Source organism: Miniopterus schreibersii, assembly GCF_964146895.1.
Source record: "Miniopterus schreibersii genome assembly, chromosome: 12".
In the NCBI taxonomy this organism is placed as follows: domain Eukaryota; kingdom Metazoa; phylum Chordata; class Mammalia; order Chiroptera; family Miniopteridae; genus Miniopterus; species Miniopterus schreibersii.
Window position 1 is genome coordinate 42,722,369 of NC_138112.1, and position 23,435 is coordinate 42,745,803.

Sequence of the window (23,435 nt, forward strand, 5' to 3'; positions counted from 1 at the left end):
TGCTAATGGAGCGCAATCAGGAACAGCGGGGAGCGCCCCGCGCCGGGCGGCGCTGCGGTCAGGGGCGCGGCGGGACGGTTACCTGGGCGCGCGGGGAAGTCACTGCACCCACGAAGTCTTCACGAAGGACGCCCACTGAGTCCTCACAAAGAGAGGCTCTGTTTTTTATTGAAGCAACATTGTAATAAAAGGAAGGCTTTGAGGAATGAGTAGGATTTGGAGAAATAACTACTGCAGACTTTGGTGTAAAACAAGCGCGCAGCGCCGACCGCGAGTCAGCGCTCAGGGCGGCCGGGGACGTCTCTAAAGGGGCTCGCGGTTCGGCTGCGGCCCTGCCCTCGGCAGCCGTTTGGGCCCAGCCGGCGCCCGCTGGGGAACGCAGCGCCTTTGCAGCCGCGGGGGATGCGGGGCCGCCGGCTCCCGGGCCGGAGCTGGGCCCGCGGCGCCCGGGGCCCGTCGGCAGGGGCGGAGGGGACGGGGAGCGCGCGGCTTCCCGCCTGGGCCCGCGGCGCCCGGGGGCCGTCGGCAGGGGCGGAGGGGACGGGGAGCGCGCGGCTTCCCGCCTGGGCCCGCGGCGCCCGGGGCCCGTCGGCAGGGGCGGAGGGGACGGGGAGCGCGGGGCTTCCCGCCTGAGCCCGCGACGTCCGGGGGCCGTCGGCAGGGGCGGAGGGGACGGGGAGCGCGCGGCTTCCCGCCTGGGCCCGCGGCGCCCGGGGCCCGTCGGCAGGGGCGGAGGGGACGGGGAGCGCGGGGCTTCCCGCCTGAGCCCGCGACGTCCGGGGCCCGTCGGCAGGGGCGGAGGGGACGGGGAGCGCGCGGCTTCCCGCCTGGGCCCGCGGCGGCGGCGGGGCGCTCCCCGCGCGAGCGGGGCTGAAGCCGAGGGGAGAGCGGCGCCCGCGGTGGGTCGGGGAAGGGCTCCGGCGCGTGTCCCCGGGAGGGCGGGGAGTACGCGGAGCCCGAGAGCGCGGGCCTAGGCCTGGGCCTTTCCCAGGCGGCAGAGGCGGCCCGAGGCGGACGGTCCAGAATCCCGCTAAAGAAAAGCGTTCGCGTAGCCGCTTCACCAATTTTTTTAGCCCTCGGGGCTGAGTAAGACCTGAAGTCATTAAACGCGAGCGACAGCTGCCTCGGCGCGTCGGGCGCCAGGAGCCGGGCTCCGAGCCCGACGGCCCCAATTCTCGCGAGAGCGGGCGCCGCCATTTTTCCATTGATTGCAGCGGGCTGGGGGAGGGGCCGACAACTAAGGCGACGGCGACGGCGACGGCGACGACGGCGGCGGCGGCGGAGCAGCGGCGGGTCGGTCTCTGCGCGCTGGAGTCAGGCCCAGGCTGAGGCCTCCGCGGTTGCAGGCGCGCGGGCGGTGGCGAGGATGACTGCCGCTGCTCGTCTCTCCTGAGCCGCCGCACCGCCCCACTCCCCCCGCAGGGCGGAGAGGAGCGGCCGGGGTCTGAGCGATGGTGCCCGGCGAGGAGAACCAGCTGGTCCCGAAGGAGGTGAGGGGCCCGGGAGCAGGCTAGGCCCGAGGCCTGCGGCCGCCGGAGGGAGCGCAGGCCCGGGGCAGGGCGGGCTGCGGGCCCAGCTCGAGTGCGGGCCCGGGCGTGGGGCGAGGGGGAGGTGCGCGGCGGGGCGGGGGTGTCTGGGGGTGCGGCGAGCAGTTGGAGACCCGGCGGGATCTCGGGGCCGAGGAGGCAGGGGCCTCCCTCCTGGGGTTGGCGGGGCGGGCGGGGAGGAACGGGGTCCCGCGTGGGGCAGGCGGCCTTTTGAGCCCTTCGGAGCGTGTCGGGCCGCGACGGGCCGTCTCGGGGGCAGCTCCGGAGCCGCTCGGCTCGGGGGGACGCGCGCTGCGGCTTGACAGGGCGGCGTGTAACTTTCAGGGCTTGTGAAATCGACACCAACTTGAGGTCTGCGGGAGGCAGAGCTAACTGAAGGCTTGGTGAACTGCTGTTCCCTGGCGGGGCCTAGCGAGGAGCGTTGAAAGTAGTAAACGTGACTTTCACGGGTGGGTGAGAGCGCCGAACACGGCCATATGGGGGCCCGGCTACTTTCTGTCGGCTGGGGTGTGTGTGCCAGTGTGGGCGACTTCTTAAATTCTTAAAGGCAAGTGATAGGAGAAGCCTCGACTCCTTGGCCTCTCTTGAGTAGAAGATTGTAGAAGCCAGCACTGGCCAAGAATTTAAATATGGTGATAGTATCTCGGTTGGCTTTATAAATATTTTCAGCATATACAAATGTGTATTTTTAACTGGCCAATCTTCATCCTAATGCTTTAGATTTTTATTTCTCGTATACCTTAAGTAGAGGCAGGTGTCTGTTGAAATTAGCTATGTTAGCAGGATCTTGATATTTATGGGTGACGTTCATTAAACTTTTTTTTTTTTGCCTCTTTTAGTTGCTTTGTAGCAGTTTGTTGCTACTTAAAGCTAGCTCTGGTGATACTGAAATTATGTATCTGTGATATAAATACTTTTTTCTTAATGTTTTCACCATTAGAAAATATAAGATAATTGGAACTCTGCTTTAAGAAAAGCCAACATTAGGTTTATTTCCCTAATTATATGATGTATATAAAACATAAAAACTGATACTGTAGTGCTTTTTTTTTTTTTTTACCCTTTTGGATTTTAAAGATAAAAATGCCTGTCAGACTAACTCCCTTACCTGAGGCTTCAAGTTCACCCCAACTTATTTTTCTTTCTACTTTCCCTGGACCGTATGCCTTTATTTTCTGTTCCCTACCCTCGCCTTCAGTCTTTTCTTTTCCCCTGGCTCATCTCATGATTTCTGGGAGCTCCAACAGTACTCTCAGATCTTAAGAATGTCACTTGAAGCCCTTGCCTTTATTTAGCGAGCTAACTAGTTCTTTCTTTTCTGATGGCCATGTTCCTTGAGTAATTCTTGCTTGTTTCCCTTCCTTTAATTTTCTTTTGCCTTTGATCCTTAAAAACAAAAAACCATTCCTTGATTTTATTTATTTATTTATTTTTATTGATTTTGGGAAGAGGAATGGAGAGGGGGAGAGAGAGAAACATCAATGATGAGAGTCATTGATCCAGCTGCCTCCTGCACGCCCCCTGCTGGGGATCCAGCCCACAACCCGGGCACGTGCTGGGACCGGGAATCGAACCGTGATCTCCTGGTTCATTGTTGGATCAACCACTGAGCCATGCCAGCCCTGCACCATTTCTTGATATTAGTAATACTGTACTTTTCTGGTCTTTTTTCCTACCTGTTTGTCCTATCTGCCCACTCATTTAGTCAATGCCTTTCTCTTCTATTCTGTGTCCTCAGTTATCACTTTTGTCTGGTGTTTGTCATCCCCTCTTGATCTTTTTAAGCAGGAGTAGAATCATATAGTGCTAAAGCTGAGAGAGAGCACAGTGATCATCTAGTAACTTATACCCCTTCACTTTACAGATGAGAAAATTAGGGCCAGAGGATTGAGAATGACTTGTTCAGGGTCACATAATGAATTAATGACAGAGCTAGGACTAGAACCGACAATCCTCTTGATTATACTCTATTTTACAGGTCCCTCCAAGTAACAACAAGGCTCTCTGTAAGAACAGTTTGTAATTCTCTATGTATAGTTACTTTGTGAAAATAAATTACAAAATTTAAAAATTTATTTCATCCGGCTAATGGTTTAATATCAACAATTTGGAGATTTTTTGTTTTTGTTTGCTTTGAGGACCTTTGTATAGGGAACCTCTAACCCCTACTAGATAGACTTATTTATTTATTTATTTTTAAATATATCTTTATTGATTTCAGAGAGAGGAAAGGAGAGGGAGAGAGAGAGAGAGAAACATCGATGAGAGAGTCATTGATTGGCTGCCTCCCCAACTGGGGATCAAGCCCCCAACCTTTGCATGTGCCCTGACTGGGAATCGAATCCCGATCACCTGGATCCTAGGTCTACGCTCAACCGCTGAGCTATACCCGGCCGGGCCCTACTAGATTTAGATTTTGGATAGGTGTGTCCATTCATGCATGTCGAATGAGTAATATATTATTCTGGTCACTGAAGCTCAAGGACACATGTATGTTGTTAGAGGGCTACTGAAGAAGACAGCTTAGTTAGTATAGGACAGGGCTTGACAAACTATAGCCTGTGAGCCAAATCCAGCTCACAGTCTGTTTTTGTATGGCACATGAGTTAAGAATTATTCTTACATTTTCAGATTGTTGAAAAAAATCAAAATAATACTGTGACACATAGAAATATATGTAATTCAAATTTTAGTATTAGTAATTAAGTTTTTTTGGATGCAGCCATGTACCTCCCTTACCCCCATTTATTTACCATTGTCTATGGCTACAGCAGAGTTGAGTAGTTGTTGCAATTGCTGTATGCAGGATACATTTGAAACTACTTAGCTTGATATTCAAGGCCTAGTACAGTTTGATTCTGGCCACAACCTGCCCTTTCAGCTTAGCTCTTCTCCCATGAAACAAGTTTTTAATGCAGCCAAACAGGTTTCTAACTTGCTTTTCACTTCTCTTTCTGCTATTCTCTCTTTCCTACTTCTCTCTACCTGTTCAGAAGCTTCATACACATTTTTCCTCACAAGTACCTCATATTCTATTTATTCTAAAAAGCCCTTTCTGAGCATTTTAAGCTTAGGGATTTCTTCTTAGAAGACCTTTATATATATACTGAATTCACTTGGCAATTAACAAATAGTGCTTTGTGACATCTGTTAATGGTCTCAAACTGTAATATACATTTTATATGTTATGTTATTAATTTCTTGGCAGCAGAGATCTTTGTATGTTTCTTTCTGTTGTTTTGTATATATTATAGGTCTAGGACAGTGTCCTTCTGGGAGCAGATATTCAGTAATATTCATTGATGTGGTTACAGGGTTGTATGGAAACTTAGAATTCTAATTGATTACCCCCTGCTTGGATGTTTTCCACAGAATCCTTGGCAAGCTGTTTTCCAGCCTTTGCTTGAACATCTTCATGATTAATCTCTCATAATATCTTTGGCTTAGAAGAGATCTATTAAGTTTTTGAGTTGAGAGAAGTCTAGATCTCTATTGTGGCCATCTTTTGATAGTTGCCTCTGAACAATAGAGAAACCTTGAATCATTTTCCACAGGTTGTCTTTTTCTCGTTAAAGAAGGTGGAGGATGAGAGCAGGAGGCAAACCCTGTGTGTTCTACATACAGTCTGAGCATCTCAATTCTTGAACTGTTTCTGGTTCTCAGTTGCTCTTTTTTAGACATGTTTCAGTGCCTTTAGTGTTCCTCCTAAATTGTTGAGCCCAGAGAAGAGCAAAGAGTATGGTCTGTTCATTGTGGTTAACAATAAAACTTTTCACCTCACTTTTTCCTGCTTTTAATATCTTCACAGTTTTTATTTATTGCTTTGTTGTTTTTATTATTTATTATTCTGTTTCCTTATAAGGATTTGTGACATTAATATTTATTGAGTATTCACTGTGTATATTATTGTACTCTGCCATATAGGGAAAATTTAGAAGAAATAGAAAACATTCATTCTTCCCTCAAGTATCTTATAGTATAATTAAGGATAGGGTGCATAGTTACTAATGCTTTTAAAGTATTACTTTCACTGCAACACTTAAAGTGGTGTCCGAGGAGTATATAAATGTAGAGAAGATGGAAAAATGAAAGGAAAAGAATGCAGTTCCATATCTTAGTAAGTTTTTTCCTGCCTCTCTTTTCCATGCAATAAACACCACTTCCGTCTGGAACTAATGATGATGGTAGTAATAACCAATATTTATTAAGCATTTATTATATGTCAGATACTATTGTATGTGTTTTGTGTATATTCATTTGAGCTTCACAAGGACCTCACAACTATATATGGGCCATTGATATTGAGAGCCCCAAAAAACATTAGAACAAGTTGTTTTTCATCTCTGTTGTCTGTTTTTGTTTGTTAGTTTTTTATAAAAATCTGTCAGTATCTATTATGGAGAGTGTCATATAAGTATTGTTTTCATATTATTTCTCCTAATGAAATTACTTGAGAAAATGTACTGCAATGGTCATTGTTTTCAGTGGTTCTTTTAAAATTCGCCTTTTTTCCTTAAATTTTAATAAAAATCATTAGTAATTCACATATTATTGGAAATTCTCATTTAATAAAGTGAACAAAACCAAATGCAGAGTTGTATGTGATTCCAATTTTGTCATGGAAAAAATAAACCATTTCAGGTTATATGCATTTAGAAGGAATACTCTAAAATGTTAACAGTTGCTGTTTCTGGATATCTGGATTATTGGGCTATATTTAGATTTTCTTCTTTATGTATTTCAACAGTGAGCCATGTTCATTACTAAAAAAAAAAAAAGAAATTTAGATGATGCCGTTGTAGTTTTGAGGTAGTAACTTACAGAGGATTGCATTGTAAATGTGGGCAGTGCCAGCCTCGCCTGCCTTCCCTCCCCGTTCTCACGCCCTCTGCCAGCATGGTCCTTTCTCTGTGTCCTCTTGCTCAGTGAGTGTCGCTGCCGCCTGTTTATTCGCTTAAAGTAGCAGCGTTTTTGGACTTGCCCTTTTCCCTTTTTCTTGTATATCCTGTACTTGGTTCATCCCTTGGAAAGTCTCTCTTGTCCCCTTACCCTTCTGTCCGTGGCTCTGCCTCTCTCTCCTCACTCAGATGTGGCTCTCCTCATGCTGCTGCTAAGCCCCCCTCTTTCCGAGCATCCTCACAACTGCCAGCATTGCTTTCCAAAACATACGACATTGGGACTTATCTGCTTTAAAGCTTACAATTATTATCCTCCACTGCAAATTGAATAATCGGTGCTGTTACACACACTGCTATGTGCAAGACACTATGCCAAACAGTTTACATGTAGTATCTCCCTTAACTTCTATGACAGCCCTTTAAGACAGCAATTTTTTCATTGCTTATTTTGTGGATGAAGACAGTAAGGCTTAGAGAGGTTAAGTATCTTGCTTAAAGTTGTATAGCTGGTTAATTTTAAGTTCACGTGGCCTTAACCAGTTGGAAAGCCCTTTATAATATAGTCTTGACTGATTTTTTAAAATTTAGTTTTTATCAGAGTTATACATGCACACATTTGAAAGTTGAATAGCTCTACAGGACTACTTAACAAAAACTATAGTCTTCTGCACATCCTTTCTCTCCTCTGTTTTAGGCTCTCCAGTGGCAACTACTTTCAGTTCATTCTTTTGATATTTATCTCCGTATCTCAAAATAGCATGCTTATAGTTTTCTTTCTTGGTTTTTCATTTTAAGGGATTATCTACCGACTTCCCACAGAGGAAGAAATGGTTTGCCACTATCCCCACCCACACAGAGACACACTTCTCAGTCCTGCCCAATCCTCCCAATATTGTCATATTGCAAATTGTTTGGATACATCAGTGTTCAAAGTTTATATCAGTGTGACTATAAACTATGGATAGTTGAGCCGTGTAGCTTACTGTGATTATTTTCCTTATATAACATTTTGTTTTCCCTGAGTTAATATTTTTATAAATTTGCTTCTGTTTAGTTTTCTAGGTATTTATTAATTTAGCCAAGTAGTTCTCAACTAGGGGCAACTTAGAGGACACTTGGCAAAGTTAGGTAGGTGGAGGGAGGGTAGGGCGTGTGCTACTGGTACCGGGTGAGTAGAAGCCAGCCATGCTGCCAGGTATCATGCTACACTGCACAGGACAGCCCTCTACAACTAAGAATTATGTGCCCAAGATGTCATTAGTGCTGCTGTTGAGAACCCCTGATTTAATCCTAACTCAAGTATATAAAATCTCCTCTTACTATCTCCAAACCTACCAGTTTTTTGTTTGAATTTCCTTGAATTCCAGCTGTTGTCTTAGATTTGCCTTTACTGTCTGTCATCTTACCCTTTCAGGCCTCTCACGGGTTGGTGATGTCTTCATCTTTCCTTGCTTGCCTTCTCATTTTTTGAAGGACCACTTTCAATAGCTTTCTGGATGGGATATAATTTTTCCAAGACCTCACATGTCTGAGAATGTTTCTATCCCCTTGCTTTATAAGATAGTTTGGCTGCGCAGAGAATTCTCTATCAGAAATAATTTTCTCTCAGAATTTTGAAAACATTGGCTCATTGTCTTCTTTTTTTCAGTGTTGCTGTTGGGATATCAGATGCCCAAAAATTCTTTTGAAACTTTTTTTTTTCTCTCGGGAAGCTTGGATAATCTTTTTCCGTAGTTATGAAATTCCTGTAGTGTGTGCCTTGGAATAGGTCTGTTTTTTATCCATTTCTGGTATGTATCTTATCAGTTCTGAGAAATTTCCTTAAATAATTTTTTCCCCTTTTTTTCTGTTCTCTTTCTTGAATCCCTATTTGTTTAGGTGTTAAGCCTACTGAGTGGTTTCTCTAATTTTGTCTGTTTTCATCTATTTTCCATTTCTTTTTCTTTTTTCCCCATTTTCTGGGAGATTGTTTTCAATGTTATCTTCCAGTTCTACTAAGGTTTTATTTCTGCTATCATGTTTATAATTTTCAAGTGCTATTTTTTTCTGGAAAAAGTGTTTAATTCTATTCTATTTTTGTTTTATGGTGCAACTTCTTTCTCTTACTTTCTTAGGAAATTATTGATAGTTTTCTTTTCTGCATAGTCTTTCTTTTCTCCAAATTTCCTTTCTGTTTGTTTGCTTTGGGCTTTGTCTTCCTATTAGGTGCTTTTCTTAGATGTTTGGAGATCCTTGGAGTATCTGAAACTGCCCATTCCTGAACCTTTTAGGTTATTTTTATTCTTTTTAATTTTTTTAATAAAAGAGTTGCAAAAAGAATACAGAAGTCCCATATATCCTTCACCAAGCTGGTTCTTCTGTTACAACAGCTTATGAAAAGTAAGAAATTTACCTCAGTATGATACTATTAACTATACTACAGAATTTATTCAGATTTTACTAGTTCTTCTACTAATTTATTTTTGTTGATTTTCCAAGATCCAAATTCAGGATCCTACTTTGAATTTAGTTGTCAAATCAACTTAGTTTCCTTTAGTCTGTGACCATTTCTAATTTTTTTTCTTTCATGACCTTAACACTTTTGAACAATACTGGTCAGTTATTTTGTAGAATGACCCTCAATTTGGGTTTGTCTGGTGTTTATTCATGATTAGATTGAGGTTATGAATTAAAGAGAGGGATATCACAGATGTGATGTGTCCTCAGTACGTCTTATGGAGGTAGTGGGAGACATGTTGCTGATCTGTACTACTGGGGTTGTTAACCTTGATCACTTGGTTAAGGTGGTGTCTGCTAGATTTCTCCATTGTAAAGTTACTCTTTTTCTCTTTAGTAATTACTAAATACTTGAGGCCGTGCAGATATCCTGTTTCTGCTTAAATTTATGCCCACTAATTTTAGGATCCTTCTGTGGATCTAATTACTGTTGTATTCTAGTAGTGATTTTTTACTTCCCTCATTATTTCTACAATGATTAATTGGAATTCTGTGAGGAAGAGTTGTCCTTTCTCCCCTATTTATTATTTTAAATCAGTATAGACTTAACAGATACTTATTTTATTCTTTGGATTGTAACTCAGAACTATTGTTATTTATTTTTTTGCTCATACTGTTCCAATCTTGGCCAAGGGGATCTCTTTCTGATTGCCATGTGGTCATTCTTTCTTTTTGAGCACTCCTTACTAGTGGCACCAAATAGTGGTTCAGTTCATCTTTTATTTTCCCTGCTCCAACTCTCAAATCAATCATGTTTCCAAAGAGTTTAAGAGTTTGTCTGGTGTTTATTATTTTGGTGTAAATGTAAATATGAAATAAACCGGGTGTTTTTGGTTTTCCTCTAGGCTAATGTAGGATTCAGTTTTCTCGGGTGTAATAGTCATTACCACTTGTTCTGCTTTCCAGCTTCTTAAATTGTGTTTCTGGTTTCTTGTGGGTTTATGATCTTTAAAAAATTTCTTTACTCTTGTTTCAGAGATACTTGGAGAAGCTTCAGAGCTAAATGCTTGTATTCAATCTATCCTCTTTAACCAACTTAATGTTTTTGTGTCCTGCCCCAAGCCAGTTTTATTTTAGCCACATTTGACTACATGAATTACTGTTCCCAGATGTGCCTTCATTTGTCACTGCTATTCCCTTGCCCTGTGTGAATAATAGGAATTTGTTTTTGTCATCTGATTTTTAGAGATTTTTAAACAGGTGAACTTTGATTTTACATGAAAACTACAATTCAAGTTCTTAAGTACTATCTTAGGATTCTTGCCTCTTTTTTATTTTCCATTTTTTGGATTAGTCATTGAATTTTTTGTATTTTAATGCCCAGATACTGTAATTTTTTGCCAAAATGGAGGAGAGAGGGTTAGTACATTTCCAGAGTACTAGTGTACCATGGTAGCCCAAATTGGAAAGAAAGGATTTTATCGAAAATAGGGGGTTGTGAAAACATAGCATTAAATATAGATCTAAATACCTATTGTAAGTTAAGGTTCTGGGAGACAACTACTTTAAAAACTGATTCATTGGTATTAAGGACCTTCTTCAGTTCAGGCAACATGTTTAGGTGCCATGGTATGCAGAGACTTGTTCTTCTGTGAGATTTATTTACAGATTTTAAAGTGTTTTGCCCCGGTATTGCTGGCTTAAAATTTAATTTTGTACAAACATTATCCATTGTTAAAGAGTCTTTGCAAAATGATTGTGTTTGGCAGTGATGGCAAATGATTGGCAAAATGATGTGATCTTTTACATCAAGATTCTTAAGGAGCACATATATTTTTGACCCTGTTTTTTTTATTGGTGTAGTATGAGTAAACAGATATCACCTCTCTGCCCTACTGCATACTTCCATTTACTTTGTTTGTAGGTGTGGGAGCAATAATAATTGCCCTATTTTGTTTAATGGAGCTAAACTGAACCATACATATTTAAAGTAGCCATGGATATGAACATTTTTAATGACATAAAACTGTTGCTACAACCCATTTTTGAGAGATTACTGTTTTTATGAAAATGTCTTGAATTTTGATGGTTTTTAAAAACATACTCTTAAAATCCTGTCTAACCAGCAAAATCCAGCCTCTCTTGCTTTTACAAGAAACCTATCCTGATTCTTCTCTTTCAACCTGATTCCATTTTCCTAGCCCAGAAATCCTATACCACTATAGTTTTTGCATTTAAAAAATTATATCCCTTTATTATAAGTTACTTGTTACTTATCTTAATGCCTTTATTAGATAAGAAGCTCTTCAAAGCCAGGACAGCCAGTGTGCCTGAGTTCAAATACCAGTTTTGTGACCTTGTGCAAGTTACTTTACTTCTCTGTACCTTAGTTAGATGAGATACTAGTAACTACCTCCTAGGGTTGTTGAGAATATTAAATGAGTTAATACATGTAAAGTGTCTTCTACATAATAAGCACTCCATAAATGTTAGCTCATCATTGCTATGACTCTTCATTACTGTTATTATCTTTGTAAGAGGTTCAGAACGAGTCACCCCAAGATGTGCCTCTGTGTTATAAGAATTGTTTTGAGCTAATGGCAACTTTAGCTGTGGGCTCAAGAGACACTCTGCCCCTCCCTTAACTACCTAGAAGAATTTGAATTAGGGCCCTTGCCCATAATAAGGGATTATCAGAAATAACCTCTTATGATCTATCTGTAGAGCAGGGCAAGCTACTAATTACTAAACCTGTGCTCTCCCTGCAACTACCTTCTGAAATATCAAGGTGCCTTACCTCATCCCTAGCTCAGAATGTCATATATACCTATTTTCCCTTTCTGTCTTTGAACCTCTTATGCATGTGGTCTCTGACTCTCTTGTATATGTGGGGTTCCCATACATATGTATGTATTAAATTTGGTTGTTTCCTCTTATCTGTCTCATGTCTATTTGATTAGTAGACCAGCCAAAAGAACCTGAGGGTAGAGGAAATTTTCTTCCTTCACACCTTTATTCTGTAATGTACCTAGGGACCAGCACAATGTTGTCCAATAAATATTTATTGATGAAATGAAAATGAGGTCATAGTGATACCTCATAATCTAGTTATGAATAACAGGAAAAGAGCACAGGGAAGGCCAAGTATCATAGGATGTCATTTGGGCAGCTTTGCCAGGAAGCTACAGCTTTACACTCCTCAGGGAGCCACCAGTCCATTCCCTGAAGATCACTGCGGGGGGAGAGGGGTAGACACATGCCCAGTAAAGTTGGGGTGACATAGGGAAGTTTCTTGCTGTCAGTCACACCTGAGAACAGAGATAGTTGGCCAGAATGGGTGTGGCCACTGCAATCACAGGAAGATTTGGGATATTTAATTCCCTGAACAAAGAAGTTCTCTCACTTGACTCCTGGCTTGCGGGGCTCTCTCATGGCCCATGGCCATGTGGACCCCCACATACAATGGACTAATAGACTGCATACTGAACTGGACCTGGCAGCAATATGGAATGGAAACTCTGGACACTGGCTTTGCATTTATTTATTTATTTATTTATTTACTTACTTACTTAAATTTATCTTTATTGTTGAAAGTACTACAGATGTCTCCCTTCCCCCCCATTGATCCCCTCCACTCTGCATCCGCCCCACCCCCAGGCCTTCCCTGTACTATTGTTTGTGTCCATGGGTTTGCCCTTAGCTCTACTGAATCCCCAGCTGTACTTCTTCCAGGACTGGACTAAGGAAAATGGTACTTTAGAAACACAGAGATGTAATTCCACGCAAATAAAAATCACTCATCATCCTTTGTAAGTCTCAGAAAATTCTTTTTCTCGAAATGTTGAAAGGACTCCACCCCCAGCACTCGGTGGGGAAGATGATACCCCAACTTTCCGATAACAATTTTTTAGTTATTAAATATGCTACTTGAAATTACAGTTCTGATTATGACCTTTCAGCTAAATATCCTCATGTGTATAGTTCAAATCCTATACAGTTGGCTCTATCTGGGGGATTCTGTGAGGATGTAACATTTGAACTAGTTCCCAAAAGATAACTAGATTGCTGCATAAAGAAGGAGGTCAGCCCTGTCCAGATGGTTCACTTGGTTGGAGTGTTGACCTGTACACCAAGATGTTGCGGGTTTGATTCCCTGTCAGGGCACATATCTAGGTTGTGGGTTCCATCCCCAGCTGGGGCATGTACGGGAGGCAACCGATTGATGTTTCTCTCTAACATTGATGTTTCTCTCTTTCTCCCCCCCCCCCCAAATCAACAAACATATCCATGGGTGAGGGTAAAAAAATGAGACCAGAGGTTTTAGTTAGAAGAAATAACATTTAAAACATAAAATTAGTAATGCATTTTAAGAAGTAGCAAAAGTTTAGCGTGGATGCATAGGATGCCTAGCGTGGAGTGAGGAAAGATAGTTCAGGCACATTGTATCTTAAAATTCTGAAGGATTTGTATACCTATAAGGAATTTGGATTTTTATTATGTAGACATTGGGGGCCAAGGAAATGGTTTTTTTTTGTTTTTCCCCCAGAACAAGTTAACAGATTTGTTTATAATTTTGAAGTTTAATTGCTGAAATTTGTTCATTGAAACATTTTACTTACATGAATGTTTTATGTCCTGAATTAATATTAAAAATCTACACACAAGTGAAAATGGGGAAAGGGGGAATTTGCTAGTACTTTATTCTCTCACCTGGTTTTCTTTTTCATTTGTAGTCATATAATTAGGTACTTTTTTGTTTTTTAAGAATAAGTTTTTCCTATCATAGTGCACCTTAAACACATTCTCCACATATGAGTTGTGCTGGCAGGATGTCATTTGGCATGATTGTTACATATTTGATATGGATAACACACGTGTAGGTGTCTTCAAATAGGCTAACTAGATAGGCCTCATTCGCCTTCAGAAGAGTGCCAGGAGCTGCACTCTGGGAGTGCAGGTCTGTTTGGAATTCCTGAGCAATTTCTCATACTTGATTCTGGAAGGGAAGTTTACAAGTGAGAAATGCACTGTACTTATGATTTTCATTGATAGCCACAATACTAGACTTGTAACGAGTTGGTTCCTTCACCTTTTCAGAGTGACTTTTGTAGCTGGTTGCTTTCTGAGTGATTTTTCCTCTGGTCTTTTTGCAGGCATTCATCTTGGAGGAGCCATAGTATAGAGAACTCTCTGGTTACCCCCCTTCTTCTTTTTTTTTTTTTTAAATATATTTTTATTGATTTCAGAGAGAGGAAGGGAGAGGGAGAGAGTTAGAAACATCAGTGATGAGAGAGTCATTGATCAGCTGCCTCCTGCACGCCCCTTGGTGAGGATCAAGCCCACAACCTGGGCATGTGCCCGACCGGGAATTGAGCCATGATCTCCTGGATCCTAGGTCGATGCTCAACTGCTGATCCATGCCCGGCCGGGCTACCCCCTTTCTTTTTGACAGAAGCTCAGCAAGCTAGAGGTGGCACTGGTGCTCTAAAGGGATGACTCTGGTGGTGGCAGCAGCAGAGGCAGCATCTGAAAACACGACAAGAAATGTTTTTAATTAAGGGATTAGCAAAATCCTCCCAGGATATTCCCAATGCTCCAAGTAAAATTGACTTTAGTGTTTAAGTAAGAGGAACTCTTGATTACAACCCAGTTCCAGGCTGGATTAGAAAGTAGAATTTTTGTATGACTCATGAAAGATGTATTGCTTTAGTAAGTATAAACTATGAATTTATATACATTTCTTTCATTTTATAGATATAAAATGTCTACCCTTTTATGTGTTTAGGTGTTTTAAGTTGATTGCCTTTAATTTTAGGTTTACACCAAGTTGTATAGTATATTACTTAAAATTTTTAGTACTTTGAGGTAATGAAAACAAATTGTTAAAAACAATTAGATACCTAACAGTGAAGTTTCTAATTAAAAGACATCTGCAAAATATTATTGCTTTAATTTTGACATTTTAAATTCATGTGTCTTGAAATATTTACCATTACATTATTAACCATAAACATAATACAAATAGAATTCTAAGAATTCTAAGAAAAACAGACATGACCCGGAAACTATTTCTACAATTCAGTAATATGATTTAACACTGGAAGGGTAGTAGTAAGGTTATATTATAGTCCCTTAATCAATCATAAAGGCTGTAAAAGCTCAATAATTTACTCAAGGTCTCAGGTAGTGGAAGAGCTAGAATGAGGCCTTCTTATAAAAGTCAAGTTTACTGCCCTGGCCAGGTGGCTCAGTTGGTTGGAGCATCATCCGGTATACTAAAAGGTTGCAGGTTTGGTCCACTTATGGGGAGACAACTGATTGATGTTTCTCTCTCTCTCTCTCTCTCTCTCTCTCTCTCTCTCTCTCTCTCCCTCTCCCTCTCCCTCTCCCTCTCCCCCTCCCCCCCCCAGTCCCCTCCCTCCCTCTTCTCTCTCGCTCCCAGTCTCCCTCCCTCCCTCCCTCCTCATCTCTTTTTCTAAAATCAATAAACATATCCTTGGGTGAGGATTTTTAAAAAGTCAAGTTTACTGAGGCGTAATTTATAGACAGTAAAATTTGCCCTTTTAAGGTGTACAGTTTTATGAATTTTGACAAATACACATTGCAGCTCAGTTGGTTGGAGCGTGGTCCTGGGTGCCAGAAGGTTGCAGGTTCGGTTGGGGTTGGGGCATATAGGGGAGGCAACTGATCTATGTTTTGCTGTCACATGGATGCTTCCTCCTCCCTCCCCACCCCTCTCAAAATCAATAAAAACATCCTTGGGTGAGGATAAAAAAACAACAGCAACTATACATTGTATAGCTACAACCACAGTCAAGATACAGAATATCTCCATCACTTTAAAAAGTTTTCTCGTGACCCTTGTAGTGAACTCATTCCTTCACATTCAGAACCTGCAACCACTGATCTGTTTTCTGCCCTCATATTTTTCCTTTTCCAGAATATCATGTAACTGGAATTCATGTAGTATGTAGCATTTTGAGTCTGACTTCTTTTATCTGGCATAAAACGGAGATTCATCTATGTTACTGCATGTATCATTCATTAGCCCTCCTTTTTATTGCGAATGCCACAGTTTGTTTACCCATTCACCAGCTGATGGACATTTGGGTTGTTTACAATTTTTGGTGATTCTGAATAAAGCTGCTACAAATATTTGTGTACCGTGTTTTGGGTGGCCATGTCTTCATACAGTAAATGAATGTTTAACTTTGTAAGAAACTGCCAAACTTTTCTGAAGTGGCTGTGCCATTTTGCATTTCTAGTCATCAGTGTATGAGCATTGTAGTTGCTGTACATCCTTGGTACTTGGCAATATAAGTTTTTTGTGGGTTTTTTATCTTCAGTTTAGTTTAGCTTTTTGACTATTTTAGTAAGTGTGTAGTGATATCTCTTTGTGGTTTTAATTTGCATGTCTCTAAAGCCTAATGATATAAAGCATCTTTTCATGCACTTGAGCTTTTTTATTAGGCCTGATTAAAAAACATACGTTATGAAAGTATTTTATGGTTGACATTTTGCTAGGTAAAAATACGAGAGAGAGAGAAAAGTACCTATTCTCAAGGAGTTTATGATTTACATATGGAAAATTGGTAATTGTTTAAAAGATAGTGTGGCTATAATTTTGGTAGGCTCTTTGAGAAAGGGGTTTACATATTAACTGGTTTGGTTGAAAGGACAGTGGTTTGGGAATCAGAAAACTCACTGGTTTGACTTTGCCTTAGTTGCTTAATCTTTTTGGGCCTTTCTTTTTTTTTTTATTTCTTTCATCTGTGTAATGAGGGAGCTGGACCAGATAAGGTATAAGATTTGTCCCTAAATTATTCATCTACGTAAACTCTTTAGTAGTAAGTTTTTCTCTACTACTTGGCAGTAGATTTTTAAACTTTGTGAGAAGGCTATGCAATCAGAAAACAAAAGGTATTTGCAGATTTTTTCCATCTGATGAAATTTGTATTACCCCAAAAAGATAATCTTTTGACATTTTAAATAATATAAATTATATATAAGTATAATATATATGTATAAGTATAGTCAAGGAATATAAGAATAGTAACTGATAATTATATAATACCTTTTAATGATATTATAATTTATAGAGCATTTTCAAGTTATTCTCTTTAGATCTTCAAAAATGCTTTTTGTGGTGCCTGAGAGTCACAGATAAGTGACTTGCATAGGATTACACAGCTCCAAGAAAAGTAGTCAGCCACCTTGACCTGAGAGTTCTAGTCTAGATCTTTTGCCTCTGCAGGATATTGCTCTTTACACTATAGTTTACTCCAGTAGGAAATAAAGTCTTTAAAGAGTTTTAAATAACCTTCACATTTTTAGTTGTATAATTTCATGTTTAGAGTACTATAAGAATGTGATATTCTTATATTTAAATTATTATCCATGCTTCTAAATAAAGAGCATGACTAGTGCTTCTTTGATTTAGTAATAATGAACAACATTCAAGACCTTTAAACAAATCAGTTGTATCACAAGCTGAGTCACTGCTTGTCAACAACAGTCTACTCAAAGAAGAAAACTTAGCTGTAATAAAATATAAATATAACAGGAACAGTAAAGGGCATGTTATTCTCCTCCTGAGAGTAGTTTGTTTAGTTTCTAAGTTTAGATACCTACAGTACATTATTAGTGGGTTACCCATTACCAGTAGTAGAACAACTACTATTAAAAGGAACAAGTTAAACTGGGAAGAGTGTTAGGATAGAAGTGAGAGGAAAAACATCGTTACAGCTTTATGTCACAAAAACGTGAACGTAAAGCCTTTGGAAGGCTTGTGCTGTGTTTCTTTGAGCGCCTTTTCAGGCCTCCCTCTTTCCCCTTTCCTTCCAGAACTTGGATGGCACACATGTTAGATCTGTTTCTATAGGCTTGCAGGTGCTTGAGATGGGGGTTTTTAAGCCCATTGTTTTCTTTATTGCTCAGATAAAGATTTCTATTGTTTTTATCTTCAGGGTCACTGATTCTTTCCCTGTAATCTTCATTCTGCTATTGAGCCCACATCTAGAGAGTTTTAGTTTTGGTCATTGTATTTTAGCTGGTATTTTTAGCCAAGACTTGCGTTTTTTAAATTTATTTCATGTGTCTTCATGGTTGCTTGTTGAGTGTTTTATGATGGCCGTTTCAAAATCCCCATCAGATAATTTCAACATCTGTGTCATCTCGGCATTGGCATCTCTTGAGTGTCTTTTCGTCCAAGTTGAGCTTTTCGTGGTTCTTGGTCTGACACTTCTTTTTTTTTTTTTATTCTGAACATTTTGAGTGTTATGGTATGACTCTGGATCTTATTTAAATCTCCTGTTTTAATAGACCTCCTCTGATACTGTGCCAACAGGGAAAAGGGGGTACTCCCTTGTTACTTAGAGGTCCGGTGGGAGCCCAGGCTCCTCGTTCCACGTTTACTTACATTCTGGGATGAGAGGGTTGCCTTTTTACTGCTGGGTGGCATTGAAGTTCATGGTCCCTTTAAGCTTCTGTGGACACCTGTTCCTCCGCTTGGTTGGGAGGGGGTGGGGCTCTTTGTTACCCCATGCGGCCTCCAGTGATGGAGAAGTGAGGAGGCTCTCCTTACCACTGGGCTGTGAGGAAAGCCCCTGCTGCCCACTGGGTCTTCTTCGACACCACCCTGGCGTGGGGAAAGGGAGTGCCTTGTTACAGCACGCCGGGGCTGGAACTCTAAGGCTTCTCTCGCAAACTCGATGATGGGAGTGGAGGCAGGGCAACAGTTTTTTCCTGTGGTGTTTGGCTGTAGTATAGGGTGGTTGGTGTCTAAAAGTCTTCTGTTTTGTAAGGCTGCCCCTTTCCTAATTCTTTTTTTTTTTTTTTAATATATCTTTATTGATTTCAGAGAGGAAAGGAGAGGGAGACAGAAACATCAATGATGAGAGAGTCATTGACCGGCTGCCTTCTGCACCCCCGACTGGGGATCGAGCCCGCAACCCGGGCATGTGCCCTGACCGGGAATCAAGCCTTGATCTCCTGGATCCTAGGTCAATGCTCAACCGCTGAGCCACGCCCGGCCGGGCTTTCCTAATTCTTTAGCTAGGGAAGGGAACTCTTTTCTTGGGGCTTTTTTAGTGTGTGCCCTCTCGCACCAGGACGTATTAGGCAAAAAATAAATACAGGGAATTAACTACCATGTCCTTCATTCCTTGGGCCCCTAGCCAGCCTGCTTTCTCTTCACACTTCATTGTCTTCTTATCTTTGCTTATACGTAACATTTTTAGTTGTGTTTAGCTGGAGGAATAGGAAGAAATGCATCTATTCCCTCGTCCAGAAACTGAAATGTTAGATATTTTAAAAGAGTAGAATATTGTGTGTGGCTTTAAGGCTATAAGTGACAATAATTCTTTTTTAACCACTGTCTAAATGAATGCCATTATCTTTTATATTTCCTTTTAAGAGGCTTTCACCCTTTCTTGTGCCCTGTATTCTTCCAAGCATATATTACTTGAAGTAGAAGAATCTTAGAAGTTGAAGTTTATTGTATTCCCTATTTTAGATATCCTTAGTTTTTTAATTATATTTTTATGTAGTAACCTTGGATTGCCTGAAATCTAAATATCTGCTGATGTTCCCTGATCTTGATTATGCTAGTTTCTGTTGTTTGCTTCTGTAGACACATCATTCCTTGTGCTGTGCGCACTAAGGGTGTCATTCTTGAGCTCGCACCAGGTCTTTTTCATGTGTACTGCCGCCCAGGCAAACTGCTTTCCTTTTCCTACCGAGCACTTAGTCGTTTTGTCCCTTTTGATAGAGTAAGAGTGGGCTAACACTTAAAAATTTTTACTTTATATGTAAGTTAACTAAATTTACAGGTTTCTTTTTTGTGGTTCACATTTAAATTGTAAAAACAAATACATGTGCTGTGCCAAACATTTGGCAGCCCCAGAAAAACATAAAGGGAAAAATATCACCTCTGATTCTGTCCTTGACAGACAGTACTGTTAACATTTTGATGTAATTGTTTTACTCTGTGCGTTTCTCTCTCCTCCCCAATACAGACTTTTTGTTGCTGTTAATCCTCGCCGGAAGATACTTTTTGCATTTATTTTTCAGAGAGAATGGAAGAGGAGGAGGGTGGGGAGAGAGAAACATCAGTGTGAGAGGCACATCGATTGGTTGCCTCCCACACTCGCCCTGACCAGGGCCACCAGGTACGTGCCCTTGATCAGGATCGAACCCAGGACCCTTCGGTGCTCTGGCCAATGCTCTACCATTAAGCACACTGGCCAGGGCCCAACACAGACTTTTTTAAAAGGCTGTTAATTTCATGATATAATGTTAGCTTTATTTCTTAGCAATATAGTGAATATTTTCCATGCCAGTAAATGCCACACAGCATTTTTTCTAGTTTTTTAATTGATTTTTAGAGAGCAAGGAAGGGAGAGGGATAGAGAGAGAGAAATATCAATGAGAGAAACATCTGTCAGCTGCCTCCTGCACGCCCCCACATCTGTCGGCTGCCTCCTGCTCGCCCCCAACTGGGGATCAAGCCTGCAGCCCCGGCATGTGTCCTGACTGGGAATCGACCTGTGACTTCTTGGTTCCCAGGTTGATGCTCAACAACTGAGCCACACCCGCCGGGCACACAACATTATTTTTAAGGGCTGATTGTATTCCACTGCATATATTTGCTTCTTGCACTGTTCCTCAACAGTGTTGACCAGAAGTAGTGACTAGTATGCAACCTTGTTTTGTTTCCAAAAGTATCTTTATTCTTAAAGTGAGAGCTTTCAGTATTTCATTATTAAATTTATTTGCTGTAAAATTTTGTAGGTACACTTTATCAGGTTAAGGAAATTCTCTTTTGTTATGCCTTTATCACGAAAAGATGTTCATGAAGTTATGGAAACTTGTCATGAAAAGATGTTTAATTTTTTTCAAGTGCTTTTCCTGTATTGTATGTATTAACATGATCTTCTCTCTTAATCTGTTAATGTGTTGCATTATATAATTTGATATTTCCAGTGTTAAATGAACCTGGTTACGATGTATTATGTTTTAATTCCTTGCTGGAATTAGTTTGCTAATACTTTGATCCAGGTATTTTTCAGTTGTTTCCATGAGTGATATTGGTTTATAGTTTTCCTTTTCTTATATTAGTTTTTAATTTTAATTTTTTTTTACTTGTCTTTATTGATTTCAGAGAGAGGAAGGGAGAGGGAGAGAGATATATAGAAACGTCAGTGATGAGAGAGTCATTGATTGGCTGCCTCCTGCACAATCCCTACTGGGGATTGCGCCCACAACCTGGGCCTGTGCCCTGACTGGGAATCAGACTGCGATCTCCTGGATCTTAGGTCAGTGCTCAACTGCTGAGCCACACCGGCTGGGCTTATATTAGTTTTTTAGAGTTTAATATCATATGCTAGACTCATGATTTGGGAACATTACTTATATTCTATAACTGAAAATTTTCTGTAAAACTTGAATGGTTTATCTTTGAGTAATTGGTAAAATCTTTAGTAAAATCATATAGGAGTAGAAGTTTTTTGTTTTATTGAAAGATTTTTCACTACTTAATTTGTTTAATGACTTTAGGGCTATTGAGGTTTTCTTTTGTTTTCCTTTGAGTTTGTTTGATGTTATATTTTTCTAGGGTTTTATCCATTTCATTATGTTTTTAAGTATATTGGCATAAATTTGTGACATTCTTTTATTTGTTGTTGTATCTGTACTTATATCCCCTTAATCATACTATTTTGTTCCTTTTTGGGGGATTGATCTTAGTAGTGGTTTGTCATTAAGGGTGTGGGGTTTTTTTGCTATTTAATAGAACCAGCTTTTTGCTTTGATAATTTTCTTCATAGTATTTTTATTTTCTATGTCATTAATTTCTGCTTTTACCATTTTTATTTTTTCTGCTGCTTTTGCAATATGGCACAGAGTTTGTTGTTTTGTTTTGTTTTCTGTCTTCTGGGGACCAGCTACAGCCCCAGATACCATTAGCAGCAGAGACCTATTTTTTTCAGCTCTAGGTTTTTAGAGTTCTTCATTCATAGTTCGGTGATCACTCTTCATCTTACCTCTGCCTGTTCCCATGCAGGCTCATTCTGCTGGAAAACTCCCTGCTTTTCCCCCAATACTCTGTACAACTTTTAATAGTTAATATTTTTATTATCATTTGGTTCTAAATATTTTCTAATTTCCATTATTATTTCTTCTTTGACCCTTGATTTAGTGTTTTTTAATTTCATAATTATATATGGTTTTCCTAGTCATCTTTTTGTCATTTAATTCACTTGCATTATACTGAGAGAAAGTGTTCTGTATATCAATCTTTTGAAATTTGTTGAGGTTTGCTTTATAGTAAAGACCAATATCAGGTTAGTTTTTATAAATGTTTTATGTATGCTTTAAAAGAATATATATATATCTATTGCAGTTGTTAAATATGGTCTTTTCATATATCCATTAGGTGAGGCTTGTTAAATTTGACGTCTTATTTTTGATTGTTTCTATTGCTGTGTCTTCAAGACTTTATTAATCTTTTCTTCAGTGATATCTAATCTGTTAATCACATCCAGTATATATTTCATCTCAGATATTATATTTTTCATACCTAGATATTTGAGTTGGATTTCTTTTGTATCTTCCATTTTTCCTTAATGTAGTCTTTTCTACCTTCTTGAAATATAGAATATAGTTATAAACTTTTCATGTCCTTGTTTACTAATTCTATCATTTGTATTATTTCTGGGTTGGCTCTCACTGATTGATTTTTCTCCTCATTATGGGTCATACTTTCCAGTTTTTGTATGAGTGGTGGTTTTGTTTTTTGTTTTGGTTTTTTTTGCATGCTTGTTTATTTTTGATTGGATGGCAGACATTGTGAGTTTTACCTTGATGGCTGCTGGGTATTTTTTATTTCCATAAATATTCTTGAGCTTTGTTCTTGGGTATAGTTAATTTACTTGTACACATTTTGATCCTTTCAAGGCTTGCTTTTAAGCTTTGTAAGGTTGGACCAGAGTAGCCTTTAGACTAGGCCTAATATGGTCCCACAACCGTGACAGTACTCTTCCCCCAGTATTCTTATCTGATGCCCTGTGTATTAATGAGAGCCACCCCCCATAGAAACTGAAGTGAACTCCAGGGATTCTTTCCTGTGGTTATTTCCCCTGCCTCAAATAGTTTCTTTAAATGCATATGCTGATGAGTGCTCAGCTGAGTACTCAAAAGAAGACCACTTTAAAGATCTTTGGAGCTTGCAATTTGCGTAGTTTTCTTCTCTCCAGTATCCTTCCCTGTAAATTCTAGCGGAATTGGCCTCCTAGAACTCCGCACCTCATCTCTTGAACTCAGGGCTTGCTGGACTCTACCTGGCATCTCCCTCCCAGCACTGCAGCCTGGAAGGCGGTTTATCTTGTCTGTTTCTGCTTTCACAGGGATTACTGTCCTGTGTTGCCTGTTGTTTAATATTTGAAAACTGTTGTTTTCTATATTTATCTAGATTTTTAGTTGTTTAATGTGGGGAGGGTAAATCCAGTCTGCTATTTCATCTTGGCTCATAGTGCAAGTTTTTTTGGAGATAGACAAC

General features: G+C 40.4%; 1 protein-coding gene across 3 annotated transcripts in view; it reads left to right on the top strand.

The window, feature by feature from the left end:
* The first annotated feature begins 868 nt into the window (after window positions 1–868).
* USP47 (ubiquitin specific peptidase 47) overlaps window positions 869–23,435 on the top strand; it is an 85,124-nt gene continuing 62,557 nt past the window's right edge. Inside the window, exon 1 of one of the 3 annotated variants that reach the window (XM_081154654.1) lies at window positions 869–1,490. In XM_081154654.1, coding sequence (XP_081010780.1) covers window positions 1,452–1,490 — 39 coding nt within the window. In that variant the 5' untranslated portion in view covers window positions 869–1,451. The remainder of the gene's footprint in view (window positions 1,491–23,435) is intronic. The other 2 variants (XM_081154653.1, XM_081154655.1) reach the window with 2 other exon arrangements.